At 43.5% G+C, this 15,255-nt stretch overlaps 1 protein-coding gene across 6 annotated transcripts in view; it reads left to right on the top strand.

Moving 5' to 3' along the window:
* Positions 1–14,858, top strand: part of Wt1 (WT1 transcription factor) — a 44,843-nt gene extending 29,985 nt beyond the window's left edge. For 3 of the 6 annotated variants that reach the window (XM_035446883.1, XM_035446882.1, XM_027422328.2), the window contains 5 exons: positions 5,291–5,387; positions 8,504–8,654; positions 10,402–10,491; positions 11,294–11,386; positions 13,474–14,858. In XM_035446883.1, the coding sequence (XP_035302774.1) occupies positions 5,291–5,387; positions 8,504–8,654; positions 10,402–10,491; positions 11,294–11,386; positions 13,474–13,595 (553 nt within the window). In that variant the 3' untranslated portion in view covers positions 13,596–14,858. The other 3 variants (XM_035446885.1, XM_027422327.2, XM_035446884.1) reach the window with 3 other exon arrangements.
* Positions 14,859–15,255: the final 397 nt, after the last annotated feature.

Below are 15,255 nucleotides of genomic sequence, written 5' to 3'. Positions count from 1 at the left end.
GGGATTGGAAGTTGGAAGAGACTGGCACCCAGTTTTCAAAGCATCAGACATGTCTCTACTTCTATTTACTTGACATGCAGGAGAACACAACCGAATCAAGATGGGAAATTTTTGGTTGATAATTTATTCTTTAATGCTCAACCTTGGAAGTAGAGCATGCAAATTGGTAGCTCTTAAGTCAGATATAGGTTTTAAAAGTGAAGTTATTTGTAAGGATGTAAAATCCATGAAACCTTGGAGAAGTCCTTCAAGAATGGGAGGAGATGCCAGCATTAGGTTCATGGGGCCTGTGGTAGGTCAGCAGAGATGTAACACATAGGCAATATGTCAGGGGTCACTCTCTGCTGGGGTGCCATTGGATCCTCAGGGTCTTCATAATTTATTTCTACTAATTTACTTGGACCCATTAGGGATATTTGGGTTTGTGACTCTGCTTTAAGCAAAAACAATTAAGCCAACATTTTGTCATCAAACAACTGTCCACTTGTCTAATACTCTTTGTAAATTCAGAGCAAAAGAGAGATGATGGAAGATTTGAGATAGGAAAGTGCCTTCAGTTTCAAGTAGGAAAAGAGCCATTGCGTTTTAGAAGCCTTGGAGCAGTAAGGGAGAGTTATTAAGCTGTATCTTTCAGAGAATTTGAGGAAGAAAAACAGAACCAAGATTGTTTAGTCATGTACAAAATACAAAGCCAAGTCCATTTCTTTATGTGGTAGGATTATTGTTCTGAGAGTTGAAGGTAGTTGATGATGAATCTGTATTACAAAGAGATATTTTGGTATTTCTTTTAGAACTTCTGTGGGCATGATAGAGAGGGGCTAAATGCTTCATAGATGGTTTATCATTGGTTGGACAATAATACCAAAGTGTCTTTGTCAACCCAGTGAGTGATTTCTAGAATAGAGTGAACTCTTTCAGGCTGGGAAAAGTAACCACATTACCCAAGCCCACCAGCTTCTTTCCACAAGACCCATAACTGTCTCACACCTTACTGCAAATCTCTGTGGTCTCCCTGATGATATTAGCTGTAGAGTCATTGGACCTCATTCCTGTCATTCAGTTGAATCAAGTATCTTATTTTTGAAGAGGCAGATTAAGAGGTAGCAAAAATAGGAAGACTGTTTTATAAATCAACAATTTCTTAGCTTAAGGACAGCCAAGCTTACACATGCTTGGCTCATATACTTTGCTATGCACACATCTCACTTTCTCTTTTTTTTTCCCCTTGTTTTCTGGGTTGGTGGTGGGGAAGCTATTGCATTCTTTTCCACCCTGAAGAAGGAGACCCTTAGTTATTATTTGTCATGCTGGGGTGCACACTCTGCTCTAGAACCCTCTTTCTAGTCTTAGCTCTGTAAATAACACCTTCTGTCTCCAGATTGTCTTGTGATTCTTTTATGTGTAACCTTCCTCTAGGAAAATCTTCACCAAGGGTGTTACATTTTGTCGTTCTTGACAGGCTTTGTAGCTCTAGGCCTTTGTGAGTCCTACCCCCACTGTGATTGGTTAGGTTCATCCACAGAAGAGCCATGGGCTGTGGTAAGGAGAGTTGTCCTGGTATAAAGCTTGGCTTCATCCAAGCCAGCAGGTGGGGTTCAGCACTCTGTGGTCACATTGGCACTAACTGTCTCAGGGTAACTTCTGCCCTGACAGAGTGGGCCCTATCCACATGCAAATTACTTTCCTATAATTGCTTCCTTCAAGTTATATCATAGAGAGGTCTTATGGAATCTCATCACTTCATATCCCTGAGAAATATTTGTCATATATTTTATAAGGTATAATATGTATCAACAGCTGTCAAGGGTACCTCTTGTGTGCATATGTGTCTATGAATATGCATTTGGGGAGCATGTATATGCTCACAGAAGCCAGAGGACATCAGAGTTATTCCTGGAGAACCATCTACATTGTTTATTGAGACAGGACCTCTTCATTGGCTTGGAGTTTGCTGATTAGGCTAGACTGTCTGGCCAGTGAACTTCAGAGGTCCATATCTCTTTACTTCTCCAGGCTGGTCTTATAAGCACATATCACCATGCCTAGATTTTTTTCCATAGCTTTTGGGAAATGAACTTGGTTTCTCATGCTTGCATGGCATACACTTTGCTGACTTAGCTCTTTCCTCAGCCACACTGGGAAGCAAGCTTATTGCAGGGTTTCTACCAGGTAGGATGGAATGAGTGTTTGTCTTATGGGGACACAAAAATAAATTGGCAGGAACCAACTGTTTTTCTTATTCATAGACTTGGTAGAAGAATTGAGTGATGGGGCAGGCATGATCTTGTTTCTAGTGGCTTCTTTTGTTTACTGGCTCGCACGAGGCTCTGAGAATCAATGCCCAATGCTGTTCCTGTGAGGGACATGATACTTTCTGTCACAGGGCAAGAATCTTGAAGAGAATCTGTTTTCCATGCTCCCCGTTCCCACATTTGACAAACTCAGCTAATGCCCAGAGAACAGTTGTGAATACATATTGTTAGTCCCCCCTCTCCCACCCACAGCAGAGCTTGAGAGTAATTCAGATTCCTAAGTATATGTCTCAGCTCAAGAAAATGTGCAAGCAGGGGCTGGAGTGAATGCTCAGCAGTTAAGAGTACTGCCTGCTTTTCCAGATGACCCAGGTTCAATCCCCAGCACCCACATGGTAGCTCACAACTGTAGGTAACTCCAGTTCCAGGGGATCTGACACCTTAACATATATGCACATAAAATAAAGTTAGATAAATTATTTTTTAAAAGAAAATGTGCAAGTCACAATTTGGCTCCATGTAGATGGTTAAGCCATGTAAAACAAGCATCTCCAGGCTATTGAGGCACAGTGTCCTGTTGCCCATCCTGGCCTTGTCCTCTTTGTGTTACTGCAGAGTCATTGCATCCACCCTTCCTCTCCCAGTGTTTGGAACAGTTCTCACTTTCCTACTGAGCACATTCTGAGGGTCAGTAAGGCAGATGCTGTCTGAGTTTGACATTTCTTCCTAACTTTTGCATGTTTGACCCTGGTTTAGGTCTCTGAGGCTCCCTTTCCTTTGCCAAGATACGTCACATCACTTGACTCGGGATATACAGACATGGTGCTAGGGGAACAGAACAGTCACCTCCCTCCCCAAACTGTCTAAAGAAGACAGACCCTTCTTTCTAAAATGCATGTGCCAGAACTCAATGTGAAACCCCACAGCTGCTGTAGCCTGGGCTGTGTGGACACTACAGCCTTCCTGGCAGACACTTCTCTCTTCCAGGAATTCTTTCCCTGGGGAGTTAGAGATGAGTCAGCCCTAGGCCTTCCCCAAGTCCATCAGACAGAGTGGGCTGGTGGACTAGGTCACCTGTCTATAGGCTGGTATCCATGATGCTGGAGTAGCAGAGACAGGGGTGTGGGGATCTCAGCATAACAGTCAGTTAATTTTACTTGGAGGCTTTTAACGATGCTACTACAAAATTTATTGTTGTTATTATTTTGTGTGTTTGTTTGTTTGGGAAAAGGTCTCATGTAGCCCAGGCTAGTCTCAAACTCCTGATCCTTTTGTCTCCATCTCCCAAGTGCTGGGATTATAGGTGTGCACTGCCATGCTCAGCTTGCTATGAAACATTTCAAAAGAGCTTTATTGATTTTCCGTGCCATATAATTCCCCCACTTACAGTGTACAATCTAATGGTTTCTAATTAAGTTACAGACTTGTGTGGCCGTTCCTACATAGTTAGGACATTTTCAGTAATCACAACCATGTTTTCCCCAACTCAATTTGTCCTAGGCAATCAACCAACTGCTAAGCTACTTTCTATCCATTGGCTTACTCTGGGCATTTTGTGTAAATAGAATTCTGCAGCATGTGGTCTTTTGTACTCACTATACCATATAAATACTGCACTCCTCTTTTGCCAAATGGCATTCCACTATGTGAGTATACTTCATTATTTATTCTATCAGTTGATTGGTGAGTTGATTCTAATTTCTGGCTTTTGAGAATAAAGAATGTTTCTAGAGAATAGTATATATAAGTGGGTTGTCTTTTTTTTGACATCTGCTTTTATTTCTCTGAGGAATACACCCAGGATTTCTGGGTAATATGGCCACTTTTTAGCTAGTTTGTGTGTGTGTGTGTGTGTGTGTGTGTGTGTGTGTGTGTGTGTGTGTGTGTGACTTCTAGTGTTTTTGAAGTAGCTGCCTTTCACAGAGATGTGCATGAAAGCGGGTTCATCACCATCCCCAGAGTGACTCTCATTATAATTTGTATATATTGCCAGTGTGGGCCAGAATTTTTGTGCTGACTGGATTGGAAATAAAATCACTGTAGAAACAATTCCAGGACTGTACCTGAAGGAGAGAGTCTTTTCAGAGCAGAACATTCTGGCTTTTCAGGTTATTCTTTTTGAGGCTCCACATCCCTCAGGTCTTACTTGTGGTCCCAAGTTACCCCGGGCAATACATTTCCTAGGAGGTGAGTCAGCCTGGAATGATGGACGGACAATTGTCCAGCATTCTTTGATGCCCTCAAAGTTAAGGGTGGGGAGATGGCTCAGTCAGAGAACTACTTGCTGGCAAACATGAAGACCTTAGGTCAGCCCCACAGAATCCACATAAAAAAATCCAGGAGTGCTTGTAATCTCAGCACCCAGGAAGTGGAGATGGGGATCCCTGGGGATTGCTGTACAGCCAGCCTAGCTGAACTGGTAAGCTCCAGGTTCAGTAAGAGACCCTGTCATAAAAAAATAAGGTGGAGAGAGACCAAGGAAGACACAGGGGTCTATTCAGGCCCTCCAAATGCACATTCACATATAGCCACATAAAGCCCCCCCCCCCACACACACACTGTTAACTTGCTCTGGAAAATTGATCAGGGGACTGAGTGGAGCCACAGACGCGCACCCCCCACCCCCTTCTGAGGACGTGACATCTCTTCTTGTAAATGTCATCACTTTCTTGGTTCTATCTGGTAAGAACTGAGTCATGAGGTGCTGACAGAACCCCAGTGGACTTCACATGCAGCCTGGAGCATTCTGCTCATTCCTGAGATACTCACACTGTCAGCCTGCTGTTCAGATGGTAAACAACTTTCCCGGGGTGTGCGTCTGCTGTGGCTTTTCTTGGCTTGTCTGAATGAAGCACAGACCCAGACAATTTGCCTCTGGGGGTGACTTTTAGGGGTGGTGGTGGCTGCAAGATGGTAACACATCGGTGTAATGGCCTCTGCTTTCACCGAGCTCCTTTCCAGAGTGACCCTGTGGAAGAAGGTAAGACTTTGTATTTCCAAAAGGTGGCCCTGAACCAACTTCAACCTTTTGTTTGCAGCCACGGCACAGGGTATGAGAGTGAGAACCACACAACCCCCATCCTCTGTGGTGCCCAGTACAGAATACACACCCATGGTGTCTTCCGAGGCATTCAGGTGAGTGCCCGGATGCCCAGCCAAAGGCTGCCTTCACTGACTCTTCCTCTGCTCATCTGCCCTGCAGCGTCTGCTGCTGGACCACCTGGCCCTGGCAAGGGTTTGTCACCAGAGATGCTCCTCCTTTCACTCCACCCCGGCAGAGATGCTGCCTTGTCTAACTGCCACCAAGAGACTTCTTGCACAATCCCATCCTTCCTCTTTTATTATTAGTTCTGCTTCTCCACAGTGGGTGGTACAATTGCATGTGGGCCATATGCATTTGAATTAATGATCTGAACCCTTGACTTCTAAGATTTGATCTGTATTGTAAAGTTCTCAAAGGTAGACTGTCTTGCCAAGTGTTGACAATAGCATCGACAATAGTACCACTTATGACTGGACATGTTCTATGAAGTGAGATTTAGACACAGACTTTAAAAACACTGAGTTTATGTAGCTTCTAGGTTTACACAAAATATGCACAGAAATTATAGTGTTCCTATGTCCTTCTGCTGTCACCTTCACATAATGTTACACTTGTTACAATGGATGTTGGTGTATTATTGGTAACTGAATTGCTTTGTTGTATAGACCTATGGGTTTTGATACACGTAGAATGCCATTTATTATTATTATTATTATTATTATTATTATTATTATATGGAGTAGTTTACTGTTTCAAAAATGCTCATACTCCACCACCTGTACATCATGCCCTTTTCCAGTCCCTCTCTATTCCCAACAGTCACTGTCCCTTTCTCACACTGCTGGCTACTCCATTTCATTTTCAGGCTAACTTCTTTGACTTAGTAATGTGTGTTTATGATTCCATTACATGGTCTTTGTTCTCTGATATGGCCCCGCTGCAAGCTTAAGAGGTAGACATTTTCTAGTTGGGGAAACTGAAGAGAGAAGACAAGGGGCTTGTCTAAAACCACATAGTAAGTGGGGGCTGAGATTTGTAATATATATTTTATTAGACTCCACAATTTTTATTTTGCTTCTTAATATTGTTTATTAGAGGAGATGAAATAATATTGTTCGTTAGAAGAAACAGGAGAGAGAGGTCTTCCGGGTGAACAAAGAATCTCAGAGAATGTAGGTTATTCAGGGGAGACTCCACCCCCATCCCAAACCTCTTGTGGGTAGTCAGAACCACAATTACCAAGGACTCACATCTGTGACTTACAAACCTGACTCAGTGACTGCCACAAAAGAAGTAGCTAGAGTATCCTTTCAAGGGAGGTTAAGACCCAAAAATAAGTTGCATAAGGGCTGGCCTCTATGTGAATGGGCAAGGAGCTCCACTTCATGGCATTCAGTGTGCTCTGTCATCCCAAGTCTTTCCATGGTGAGAAATAAACAAGTCACAGAAATGTGGAGATGTGACAGAGTTTCATCTGAGTGTCTCACAACAGACATCATCAGCACCTTCGCCAGACTGCACACTGACAGTAGTAGCTGTTTTTCAGTCTTAGTCCTACATAGTCTTCATCTAGGATGAGAAGAGATGAAAGAGGCTTAATACACCTGCCTTCTCACCAGATGCAGTTTATCAGATCCACTGTCAGGGCCTTTAGTAGATGCCACACCCTATATATGTTTCCCTACTTACTCTTTTTCTTGTAGAATATGACAAACCGCTGGCCTACCATTTACTTGTATCCCACCATTAACCCTAGGAGAAAGGCAAATGGTTGACATACTGTGACATACCGATACAGTATTTATGGTATGACACTACAGAACTTTTTCTTACAAAAAAGAAAGTGCCCTGCTAGGGCAAGGCAAGTGAACTAGGAACAAGAATGTGAGTGGGTAGATTAGAAGACTAATGACATAGGAAGTTATTAAGAACAGTGGTTCTCAACCCTTGGGTTTACATATCAGACATTTACACTATGAATCATAACAGTAGCAAAATTATAGTTATGAAGTAGCAATGAAAATAATTTTATGGCTTCGGGTAACCACAGCATGAGAAACTGCATTAAAGGGTTGTAGCATTAGGAAGGTTGAGAACAACTGGCTTAGTGGATGTTCCAGATCTTTATACCATCACAGATGTGTTCCTGTGTCAGCAGATCATCTCTTTGGTCCTGGTGGGCACACCTGTAATTGAATAAGGAGGAATCATTACTGCTATCCAGGAATCACTGAGCCTGAGGGCAAGAAAAGAGATTTGCCTCCCTTGCTAGATGACAGGGACCAGTAGGTGTCTCGGGAAGGACATGCAAAGAGCACAGAAGGCAGATAGCTTCCAGTGTTTTCCTGTGTCACTGTTAAAGATCACACTGACTGTATTACAGCATTCTGGTGGATTCAGAGGCCCCAAACCCAGAGACTTCTTTATTTACTTCTATTTACATGTGAATCTCAGGTCAGTTTGGGCCTCACTCAGTGTCTCATGTCTTTCTCTGCTAAGAACTTTCTTATCCATTTCCTCCCTCCCTCCCTCCCTCCCTCCCTCCCTCCCTCCCTCCCTCCCTCCCTCTCCTCCCTCTCCCCTCCTTCTTTCTTTCTTTCTTTCTTTCTTTCTTTCTTTCTTTCTTTCTTTCTTTCTTTCTTTCTTTCTTTTGATGTTTTTGAGACAGAGTTTCTCTGTGTAGCTTTGTAGACCAGGCTGGCCTTGAACTCACAGAGATCCACTGACTCCGCCTCCCGAGTGCGGAGATTAAAGGTATGCACCACCACCACCCAGCTCTTATCCATTTTCTCATTGAGTCCATAATCACATGGCCAAGTCTCTAATTGGGAAGGGCATACATACAGTCTGGGACTCTGGATTCTAGACCTCACAGTCTCAAGTGAGAGATAGATTGGGAACTTCTCCTGACACTAATGTTTCTTCTCTAGAGGTTCTATGCTGGGGACCCCAAAGAGGTTTCATTTCAAATCCAAGTTCTGGCGATCAGCAGTAATGACATCAGAACACTGCATCATAGAGTTTCCTATCTATCATCAATTAGTGATGTCTGCCACAGGTTTCTAGGGTATGGAGGCAAACACTTTTTGGTCTCATGCCATACCTGCCTTCTCTTCTTTAGATATATTTCAGTGCTCAGCTTCCCATGGGACTAATATGAATGTTCACATGTGGCAAGGCCTCCATTCTTCTTATATTTTGCCTGCAGGATGTACGACGTGTGTCTGGAGTGGCCCCAACTCTTGTCCGCTCAGCATCTGAGACCAGTGAGAAACGTCCTTTCATGTGTGCCTACCCGGGCTGCAATAAGAGATATTTTAAGCTGTCCCACTTACAGATGCACAGCCGGAAGCACACTGGTAAGTGTGTCCACTGTCCAGACTCGAGTAATGGTGGTTCATGAACTCTCATTCTGGACTCTCACACTGCTAAGGACACAGGTGACTTGTGGGATGGAAGGCTGGCACTTTCAAAGGTCAGGCTACAGTGGCCAAAGCTGCAGGGTTGTTTGCATGAGGGTTTCCCATCTTTTATTAGTGAAATCAGTAAGCAGTCTTCAGGAAAGCAGAACAGGGTGGTGGAAAGCAAATGCCATAGAAGAAAAATGACATGAGTTTGAAAGTTGTATTCACCGCCAACTGGTGAGACCTTGAGCCAATTGCTCAACGTCCCTTTGAACTCCAAGTACTTTGTATGGACAATGAAGATGATAGTGCCTACACTGTGCAATTCTTAAGCCTAGAGGAAAAGGAATCAAATTATACTACAAGAGTTGTAGCATAGGACCCTGTGTCTCTAGGCCTGAATGAAAGGTAGCGTGATTTCTGAGGGACTATTAGCATCTTTAGCAGGGAAGACACATCTGGGATAGTACAATCAGATGGTTCAGAGCATGAAGGACAAAGTCACCATAAACCTCGAAGAGTAGGTTCAAATATACACTTAGATGTTCTGGAATTAATTCTGGAGTAAAGAAGGCCATTAAGTTTCCAAGCCTTAAGGCCCATGCCCACCTTTTCTTGTCAGGTTACACTTCCTGAAGGTTCCACCACCTCTCAAAATGGCACTATGAGCCTGAGACCAACACATCAAATGGATGATGGTTTATATTCAAACCATAAGATAGCATTGGCATTTGTGAGGGGTATGCGAGTAACACTTTGATGGGTAGGAATGGGAGCATAAGATGAAGGGTGTTGAGTGAGGAGGGCTCAGGATGGTGAGATCAGCTACACCAGACACATGGAAAGACCAGGGAAGCATCAGAGGTCCTGAGCAGGAAAGGCAACTTGGAGCTGTCCATCAAAGGACAGAATCCACTGACCTCCGAGTAGCTTGCTCTCTGTCCCAGAATCCAGTGACTCAGAATTCCAGGAGGTGGGAACACTCGCAGAAGCTCAGTGCACTCCGGGGGCTATTCTGTCATGTTTGGCTGAAGTTTTCCTTGGCCACAGGGGTGTGGCCCTTCTTCTCTGAGTCCAGAGTTGCACAACCCTACTGCTGACTCGTTGCAGATTAAAGGACAACAGTCTTGCTAAATGCATCTACTTCTGATTTAATTGGGGTGTCTCACCACCATGGAGTCATTTATGTTGGACTCCATGGTGTCAGAGAACAGGAAGTCAGTAGCAGAGAGCACCAAATATTCAGGCTGTAAAACATGAAACACTTAATTCACATGGTCAGTCTCAAGGCACATCTATCCAAAATTCTATCTCAGATTCAACCAAGGAGTCATAACTTTTTTCTTTTCTTTTTTTCCTTTTTAAAATAGTCCCTGCTAATATATGTGTTTTTTGAGCATTGCCTCAGTGTGAGGCACCAGTCTTGCCCGCTACAGGGATGGTCTGGTCTAATCTGTTCATGAACCCTTGGACAGTGCCTCAGCCAACATCCTAAATGCCAGAGTATCCTTCTTCCCTACTCCCTGTGTCCATGGACTTGTGTGTAAGTGGGATTTCATCTTCCTGGAAGTCTATAGTGCTACCCTAACAAACTCCCCTGAAATGCTTTGGGAATTTTGGGATCCCTTCATCTGCATTTAGGAGGACTTGCCTGTCCGATTTCCAGCTTTGTACTCAGAAACAACATATGTCTTTCCCTAAGGTGAGAAACCATACCAGTGTGACTTCAAGGACTGTGAGAGAAGGTTTTCTCGCTCAGACCAGCTCAAAAGACACCAAAGGAGACACACAGGTTTGTAGGTTAACTTCTCATTGCCAGAAGTCACAAGCCCTTCGGTTAGAGTTGACTTTGTGCTGTCTTCTCTGTAGAACACGGATGAGAGGGTACTCTATCTATCTATCTGTTTAATTTTCCCAACTTTCTTCCCCTCATATGGAGACTTGTCTTTTGAAAAGGAAAGGGGCTGTGGAAATGATAGCTCAGCAGTTAAGAGCACATGTTCTTCAAGAGGACTCAGGTTCAGTTCCCAGCATCCACAACAGGCAGTGTGTGTAACCATAGCTCCAGAGTATCTGACACTCTCTTCTGGCCTCCAAGGGCACTGTAAACACATGATATACAGTCACACAGAGACACACATAAATGATAAAAAATTAAGTCTTTCTTTACAAAGGAGAAAGAGAAAAGAAAGGAAATGGTTCACATTTCTTAGGAGAACTACAGCACAAGGGAGATGCCACAGCAGGCTGGTGGTCCACTGATGTTCAGTTAGGAGCCAGGATGAAGAAGAGAAGCTGGCTTGCAGTGATCCACTTTCCTCAGTCTCTAACACTTGTCTGCTGGTGAGAACTGGATGTTGGTGGTTAGGAAATGTTTTTTTCCCAAGTCAGGAGCAGCACCTGGAGGTTGCTGACCAGAATCAGGTGACTTCTGCTGGGCCTGGGGATCAAGGAAATGTGAGGTCCAGGTAGACACAGACCTTGCCGATGTGATGGATATGCCAGGCTTCTCAAGCTGCCAGGAAGCTGGCCTTATGTGTCTCACTATGCCCCACATTGTTAGGGCCGAGGCTAGACCTTCTCTGTCCGTTTAGGTGTGAAACCATTCCAGTGTAAAACTTGTCAGCGAAAGTTTTCCCGGTCCGACCACCTGAAGACCCACACCAGGACTCATACAGGTAAAACAAGTGCGTAAACTTTTCTTCACATTTATTTTTCATTATTTTTAAGATACTGTTGAATGAAACTGTAATGAGAGTCATAGAAAAATTCTAGAGTTGCAATTCCATTTAGAGAATGTCTAGCTATCTTTACATGATAAATGATAACATTTTTCAAATAAAGGGCCAGAGAGCACTGAGTAGAAAAGAGATGGGAGGAGAAAGTCCAATGGGCTCAGAACAAAGGCAGGAAGATAAGTTCATCCCCACCATCCCCAGTTTGCTGTATTCTGGTCAACCCTATAGCGTGACCAGAAATTCAAGATATTCTATTCTCCTGAGAGCTCATGTTTCACAGTTCTGATTGGAACGTGTTTACATAAAGCTCCACAAGAATTCTAGGTTTCTTCCAGTTTAACAGAAACTCATGGACATACTTCTTTTATACTAGCACAGAGAGGAGAATGGGGCATTGGCATAGTGACTGGCTGCTGAAGCACTGTCCACAAGGCTGATGAAATTCGTAGTAAAAACTGCCCTTGTGGCATATGAGCTTCCTTAGAAAGCAGAACTGTCTCATAGGTTAGCTCTTCATCTTTCCAGCATCGTAGGAACTAGAGCAGGGAGGTGTTTTTAGTCCTCATTTAACAGATGAGCCTATAATGGGTAGTGATCAAATGATTTACCCAGAGCCTCAAAACAACTGGATGGCAATCTCAGTGGTCACTGTTCTGGTCCCACCTCATCCTTATTGTTCTTTCTCTTGGAGAATAAACATGTGCCCAAATAGCCATCCTGGGAAGCCAGGGAATTGAGGAGAGAGACAGAATAATAGCCAAGCTGAGTGCCACTGGAGGGACCAGTATGAGAAAGAGCTGAAAAGTACCCATGAGGAGGTGAAAGTGGCAGGCAGGAACCAGATCAGGAAAAGCAGATGGACAGTGAGTAGGAGGTGAGAAGGCCATGGCAGTCTTCAGCACAGACAGGTTATACCTTAGGATACCGTCAAAGCACCGTGCCCCAGGTTGACAAGATATAAGTCTCAGTCTCCTTCAGGTATTTTTGACATATTGCCTTTTAGTCCCAAACTCATAGTCTGGAGATTGTTCCTGCACACCTCATTGTCTGCAAACCTGTGCCACCAACAAACTACTTAATGCCACCCAGTCTGGCCTCAAAACACCACATCTCTTGGGACATTTCTTATTGGAACCATCAGTATCCTAGGAAGACCCTCCAGGTGGCACAGGGCTTAGCCCCTGTGGCATTTTCCTCAGCAAGCCCTAAGGGGTGTGACATAGGGATGAGTGTAGGCTTCAGGATTAGACATGCCTGGGTTTGAATCCTGCCTGGCTCTGTCTGCAATAGCCATGCAACTTTGTCTGAGAGTGAAGATAACATTTCTTTGTGAGGCTGTTTTAAGAAACATACAAGGCATTACATACAAGATATCTATTGTCTTTAATGAGAGTGCCTAAGATGGAGCAGTTTTAATCATTTGGTGGAACTAATGTTGCAACCAGAATCTTGTCTCTAACACAGGCTTGTTCTGAGTCATCATTTGCACTAAAAAGAAGCAAATAGGATACAAACTGGTAGCCATGATTTACTTTAAATCATCTATGTGGAGATAATAAAGCTTCAGTCCCAGATCTATTGATGACCAGTCATCAGTCAATGGTATCTAGGATAGTGATCCAGAGTAGCCATCAATCAACAGTATCCAGGGTGATGGTTCAGACCTTTGCAGCCAGCTCCCACCTAGACAGCAATGGGGAAACATTTGCACAGGTCACAGAGTGTCCTTTGAGATGAGACAAAGTTTCCTAAACCCCCTTAATTTATGAGTTGCTTAGAGATTTCCACAAACTAGATTTCTCTCTCATTTCCCAAGTTTTCTATTTTATTATGCTTATAGTGCTTCTGGTTTTCAAGCCCTCAAAAGGCATTGCTAATCCCAGGCTGCCAGTGAAGAGCCAGTTGGTTAGCTTAGGGAATGACCCAGGGGAGTCCAGGGCGGGTGTCTTATGGTGATTTAGCTCGGGCCTTTGATAGTTGAACCTGTGCCCAGTCACTCTGCTGCAAGTGTCTCTAACTGGCAATTGTGTCAACAGGTGAAAAGCCCTTCAGCTGTCGGTGGCACAGTTGTCAGAAAAAGTTTGCTCGGTCAGACGAATTAGTCCGCCATCACAACATGCACCAGAGAAACATGACCAAACTCCAGCTGGCGCTTTGAGGGGTCCGACCGGGGGACAATTCAGCATCCCAGGCAGGACAGTGTGCAAACAGCTTCCAAATCTGATTTTGAAATTCCTCCCCACTCACCTACAAAATGACTTGCTGGGGGATCGTCACCCAATTTCCAAGACAGCACACGAGTTTGGCTATACCCTGTCAGGTTTGCTGGAAGGAGACTGTGCTCCACCTACTCTTGTCTAACTCATAGGCCTGAAAAAGTGGCTCAAGATGTCTTGTTAGTTGAAAGCACGTTGCCATTGGGTCTGAGTTTTCCACTGTTAGAAGAACCATTGTTGCTAATGTCCCCCTACCTTCCTCTTCTCCTTTATGCACATTTTCACCAGGACTGCAGCAATTGTTCCATTTTCCATCATGGGATATTTATAGGCCAGGGCATGTGTATGTGTCTGCTAATGTAAACTTTGTCATGGTTCCCATTTACTAACAGCCCTAGAAAGAAATAAATCAGAGAGCAAGTCACCTGGGGCAAATATCACCCAGAATTCCAGAGGTCAGGCTGCAAACCTGGAATCCTGGAAGGCAGGAAGTAATTCTGCCAGGCAACTTTTAAAGCTCATAGGTTTCAAGTAACTGAATAGTGGATTAGAATTAACCAGAACCTCTGAGTAGAAACCTGAAGTTGTCTTCCTGTTCAGCTACTCATTGTTAACATTAGCACCATGCTATGAAATAATGATTAAAGAGCAGATTTTTTTAAACAATGTTTTTGATTTATTTTTTAGTTGTAATTAGGTACATCTTCAGAGATGTGCTTTCCTTTTCATGCAAAGGAAGTGGAAGAGTTCATATCTATCATCTGGGGTGTCTTTAGAGTGTAAAGACCACACTGGCTATGTGGCTTCAAGTTGTAAAAATTAAAATGACTTTAAAAGAAACTAGGGGCTGGTCCAGGATCTTCGCCGGTAAGACTGTTCTTAAGTAACTTAAGTATCTTTGACTCTGCAAGTATGTGGGAAAAAAAGATATATTATTGTGAGGAAATCCATTGTTTAAAGGTGTGTGTGTGTTGTTGTTGTTGTTTTTTTAAAGGGAGGGAGTTTATTATTTACTGTTGCTTGAAATACTGTGTAAATATGTATGTATATATATATGATGTGCTCTTTGTCAACTAAAATTAGGAGGTGTATGGATATTAGATACATCACTGTGTGGATGCCAATCTTACAGTGTATTGATGATAATACTAAAAATGTAACCTTCATTTTTTTTCACTTGGCTGTCAATTAAAGTCTATTCAAAAAGAAAATGCAGGAGTGTATTGGTTGTCTTGTGTTCGAATCTCAAGGCCAGTTGAACTTCTTTTAAACAGGCAATCTTCGATCAACACTGACAGTTATCAGTAATTGCCCATCAAGACCCCTGACCACAGTTGGCTTCTTTCTGTTGGGCTTTGGAAATGATCTATCTTCAGAGTAGCCGGGGGCCACCTCTACACAGCACCATGAAGAGATTGCCCTTGTGGGATGGTTGGGTGGCTTGCTCATGGGGTGGTGGGTATTGTGGTTCAAGACTTATTTTAATCAAATCATCACTGTATCATGTCCAGACCAACAGAAGATATCTAACCCTTTTAAAAAGTTCACTGATACCTTCCCAGTATCAGGAGGCAGAAGCTGAGCATCTAGTCCAACTGAATT

Source organism: Cricetulus griseus, chromosome 6, assembly GCF_003668045.3.
Source record: "Cricetulus griseus strain 17A/GY chromosome 6, alternate assembly CriGri-PICRH-1.0, whole genome shotgun sequence".
Classification (NCBI taxonomy): domain Eukaryota; kingdom Metazoa; phylum Chordata; class Mammalia; order Rodentia; family Cricetidae; genus Cricetulus; species Cricetulus griseus.
The sequence above is the reverse complement of the archived record's forward strand: the minus strand, read 5'-3'. Positions and strand labels throughout refer to the sequence as shown.